The sequence below is a fragment of the Coregonus clupeaformis genome, unplaced genomic scaffold, assembly GCF_020615455.1.
Source record: "Coregonus clupeaformis isolate EN_2021a unplaced genomic scaffold, ASM2061545v1 scaf0559, whole genome shotgun sequence".
NCBI lineage: Eukaryota > Metazoa > Chordata > Actinopteri > Salmoniformes > Salmonidae > Coregonus > Coregonus clupeaformis.
This window is the reverse complement of record NW_025534014.1, coordinates 174,326-179,537: the sequence shown is the minus strand read 5'-3', so window position 1 is coordinate 179,537 and position 5,212 is coordinate 174,326. Positions and strand designations below refer to the sequence as shown.

At 40.2% G+C, this 5,212-nt stretch overlaps 1 protein-coding gene across 1 annotated transcript; it reads right to left on the bottom strand.

The window, feature by feature from the left end:
• Positions 1-3,744: 3,744 nt before the first annotated feature.
• On the bottom strand, positions 3,745-4,903 carry LOC121555463 (stonustoxin subunit beta-like). Its single transcript, XM_045215934.1, has 2 exons — positions 4,882-4,903; positions 3,745-4,414 (listed from the first exon to the last, which is right to left on the bottom strand). Exons 1-2 carry the CDS (start codon positions 4,901-4,903, stop codon positions 3,861-3,863), a joined length of 576 nt encoding a protein of 191 aa, XP_045071869.1. The 3' UTR covers positions 3,745-3,860.
• Between the last annotated feature and the right edge of the window lie 309 nt (positions 4,904-5,212).

The window sequence follows — 5,212 nt, the reverse complement described above, 5'->3', positions numbered from 1 at the left end:
TGATGGCTACCTTGATGGATGGGCAAGTAAGAGAGAGAGATTCCTAGATCTATATGTACCATTGTAGGACTTTTCTAACACAAAGGAGGAAGGTGGCACCGCTTCGGCGGAGCATTGTTTTGTTTTGTCTGTGTTGTTTTTGCAGCAGAGACTATTGGTTCGCTGACAGAAGGATACACTCCACAGAGAGACGGTGATAAATGGAGAAGGACTCTGCATGATCATAGAACTAGTGAAGGAAGAAGGTTCATGCATCATCACACAGTCTACACCAACGGAGGTATGGATAGAGGGGAGATTGAACAGGTATCATGTCAACCGATGCTACAGATGGCTACGAGGAAACTGATGATCTGGAGATGATAGTAGGTATATACACTGCTAAAGTGATAGTATTGAGAATGCATTGAGATAATGATCTGTATTTATTATCAGGATGAGGAAAGTCATAATTGAATTCTGAATGTTTATAATGTATGTTAATATAAGTATAACTTTCAGTCAACAGTCTCTTTTGTGTAGCTTCACTCCGTAGCCCACATACTAGTCTGTCTCTAATGATATCATTTAGAACAGCATTAAACTCACAGTGTTCTGATAGTTTCTTTAATGCAGCAGCAAACATTGTTACTGATTCTCCCTCTTCCTGATGTCGCCTGTGGAACCTGAACCTTTCAGCATTAACTAGTGGTTCTGGTGAAAAATGTCCTTTATGTATCTCCACAATATCCCCATACGTCTTATTACCTGTTCTGACTGGCTGTAGCAGGCTGCCTAGTAAATTAAATGTCTTTGGCCCCATTACACTAAAACATGGAGGCACAATGTTGTCCTCATCCATGTCATTTACAAGAACAAAATATTCAAACCGTTCTGTATATGAGCTCCACTGCTCAATACTTTCATCAAACTGTCCAATTTTTCCAACAATTTCAATAATTGTTTGTTTCTCAATAAGCTCCTGGTTGTCACTCACTTCAATATTGTCCTCAACCAAAGCAATATTTTCCTCAGTCACGTGATCTTCATTCACTTCACTCACTGATGTTTCCTCCTAAGTTCGCTAATTTAGCAGTTTTAAATAAAAGGTTTGTCTTCACAGCTGAATAAATGTCCTATCCTTTAATCACTGTATATTCCTCCTTTTTAATCACGTTGTTTTCCCACTCCGATGTCCGTCTCGAGTCCTTTTCTGCCGTGATGATGTTAACTCCAGTGGTTTTAAAAGTACCCAATTGTCATACTTGAGTAAAAGTAAAGATACCTTAATAGAAAATGACTCAACTAAAAGTGAACGTCACCCAATAAAATACTACTTGAGTAAAAGTCTAAAGGAATTTGTTTTTAAATATACTTAAGTATCAAAAATAAATGTAATTGCTAAAATATACTTAAGTATCAAAAGTAAAAGTACAAGTATAAATAATTTAAAATTCCTTACATAAAGCAAACCAGACGATTTTCTTGTTTTTAAAATTTACATTCAGCCAGAGGCAAACTCCAACACTCAGAGAATTTACAAACAAAGCATTTGTGTTTAGTGAGTCTGCCAGATCAGAGGCAGTAGGGATGTTCTCTTGATAAGTGCGTGAATTGGACCATTTTCTGTCCTGCTAAGCATTCAAAATGTAACGAGTACTTTTGGGTGTCAGGGAAAGTGTATGGAGTAAAAAGTAAATTTTTTCTTTAGGAATGTAGTGAAGTAAAAGTAAAAGTAGTCAAAAATATAAATAGTAAAGTACAAATACCCCAAAAAATGACTTAAGTAGTACTTTAAAGTATTTTTACTTAAGTACTTTACACCACTGGTTAACGCTCTTTCTTAGCTAGCTCGACTATGCACTTGCCTCTGCTAGCAACACACTGTGCTAACATTAGCCTATTCTGGACCACAGAAAATAACAGTTTTAAACAGTTGTAAAAACCCACTTCTTCCAGACAGAATAGTTCCTGTAGATTCAGACTTACTCATCACCAATCTTTTTTTGTGTCTCGTGGGTTTCATAACCACGTCTGTATAACAATTCAATAATGATGAGACAGGAGACAGGAATCAGATCAACCATTTATCTGGAACGTGATCATCTCAACACATACAAACCCCCATGATGCTTTGCAGCACAACCCCAATATACAACAAATACATAAATAAGTAAATGGACACGAAACAAAACTCATAGAGGAATTTAAATGTTCAGTTGTAGAAAGTAGGGCCATGGGATAGGGTCAGAAAGGTCAGTATGTTTGATAACTGGTTACAGAGGTGACATAACAAGCATAAGGTCCATTATAACACAGTGAAGTAGAGGTGGGAGCTAAAATCAGACATGGACAGTGAGACGGTGTGAGGAGGTCAGGGGTGAAACACTAGATCAGGACAGGTAGAAATGGCAGGGCTGGAAATAGACACAGAGACACATTCTGATCATGGCTCAGACCTGACCTGAGACACCCAAACATAAGATGCCATAGCAAAGTCCTGTCCAGAAGGCTATAGGGATTTCCTTTCATCAAAATCCAGAACGTGGACATGAGGCATTTGTCAATTAAACGTTACTTTAAAGCTTTAGTGAAAGGATGGAATGACTTAGTGTTACTAACATTTAGTGAAAGGATGGAATGACTTAGTGTTACTAACATTTAGTGAAAGGATGGAATGACTTAGTGTTACTAACATTTAGTGAAAGGATGGAATGACTTAGTGTTACTAACATTTAGTGAAAGGATGGAATGACTTAGTGTTACTAACATTTAGTGAAAGGATGGAATGACTTAGTGTTACTAACATTTAGTGAAAGGATGGAATGACTTAGTGTTACTAACATTTAGTGAAAGGATGGAATGACTTAGTGTTACTAACATTTAGTGAAAGGATGGAATGACTTAGTGTTACTAACATTTAGTGAAAGGATGGAATGACTTAGTGTTACTAACATTTAGTGAAAGGATGGAATGACTTAGTGTTACTAACATTTAGTGAAAGGATGGAATGACTGTGTTACTAACATCATATTAAACATAAAACATGAACTTAATAAATAAGTAGGGGCGTGGATCAGAAAACCAGTCAGTATCTGGAGTGACCACCATTTGCCTCATGCAGCGCAACACATCTCCTTCGCATAGAGTTGATCAGGCTGTTGATTGTGGCCGGTGGAATGTTGTCCCACTCCTCTTCAATGGCTGTGCGAGTTGCTGGATATTGGCGGGAACTGGAACACGCTGTCGTCACACGTCTATCCAGAGCATCCCAAATTGGAACATGCTGTCGTACACGTCTATCCAGAGCATCCCAAACATGCTCAATGTGTGACATGTCTGGTGAGTACTCAGACCATGGAAGAACTGTTTTTTTTCAGCTTCCAGGAATTGTGTACAGATCCTTGCGATATGGGGTCATGTATTATCATGCTGAAACATGAGGTGATGGCGGCGGATGAATGGCACGACAATGGGATCTCATCATAGTATCCAGTATCCAGTGTGTGTCCAGTGTCCAGTGTGTGTGTGTGTGTGTGTGTGTGTGTGAGTGTGTGTCCAGTGTGTATGTGTGTGGTGCATCTGAACCGTTCTCACAGGGTGCAGGATCACGGAAAGAGACAGACACAGAGTTACCATGGTTATTATTTACAGGAATAAACTGGCCCAAACTGGTGTGTTTCTCCATGTATTGTCATATTGTGACCAAGCATAAAGCACATGATTAGAGTGAAACATCATGTTGTGTTTGACACAGGGACACTGAAGAGGAGTCACCCCAAACATAACACCCTGGATAGAGGGGTTGACACACTAGAGAGATATTCTACATTGTTGCTCCAGTGTGTCTTACTGAACATGACCATGATTAGAGTGAAACATCATGTTGTGTTTGACACAGAGACCACCTGACACAGGGTCACTGAGGATTTATACCAAAGATGAAACCCTGGATAGAGGGGCTCAGTGAATGTGGATTGGAATGTGTACAGGTGGGTCAGTGTGTCAGAGGAGACTCTGTAGAAGGACAGAGTGCCGGCTGGCCAGTCCAGATACACTCCTACTCTGTGGGGGCTGGAGGAGGGGACGTCTATGGTAGTGGACTTATTATTGTGCCAGGCAGAGTAACGGTTGTTAGGGCGGACCAGACTCCAGGACTTGTCATTGTATCCAAGCCAACAGTCATTAGCCTTTCCTCTCCTGCTGATTCCTTTATATGTCACTCCTATAACAGCCCCACTCCCACTCCACTCTACCTCCCAGTAACAGCGCCCAGTCAGACCCTCTCTACACAGCACCTGTCCCCAGACCTCAAATCTCTCTGGGTGATCAGGATACGGCTGCTCCTCTCTCCTACCTGTCACCTTTCTGTTCTCCTCAGACAGAGAGAGACGTCTGAATAATGTGTTTGGGTTCAGTATGAGATCACAGGCATCTGATGGATCAAACCAGACACAATATTAGAAATCATCATCATTCACATTAGAATGTTAACTCACTTTTCACTAATTAATTTAATGTAGATGTTTCTAGGTATCAAAAGGAGAAGTTAAGGTAACTTGAGATTTGCTCATGATCATATGTTATACTGTATGGTAATATAAAACACACTTATTCCCATTAAATACACACACACACACACACACACACACACAGCGCTATGCATGCATGAACACAAACACACATTTCTAAAGTAACACAAACACACACCACACACACACACAGACACACACATTGTCAAAGCAACTCTTTCTAAACTTTGGTGTCCCTGATTTCTGCTTCTGTAGAACTACAGCTGATATTTAATATGACCAAGTAAGTAATGATGGTGGTCTTTGACTTTGACTTCACTTGAATTAAGACTTATTCTTAGTCATATTCTTCACAGCAGTCAACACTCACATTTTCTAAGTCCAGGTTTCATTGTGTACTCTCCACCATGTTCCACACTGTAGCGGTAAGCAGAAGAACAGACAGTCATTGAGGGATACACCTGAACTCACACACACACACACACACACACACACACACACACACACACACACACACACACACACACACACACACACACACACACACACACACACACACACACACACACACACACACACACACACACACACACACACATACACACGGTCAGCATATAACTTTGTCCAAGTGGTGGTCAGAATGTTTGTCTTAACTAGCCTGATAACTCCAACATGTCTGATATGAACATTGACATAAACCC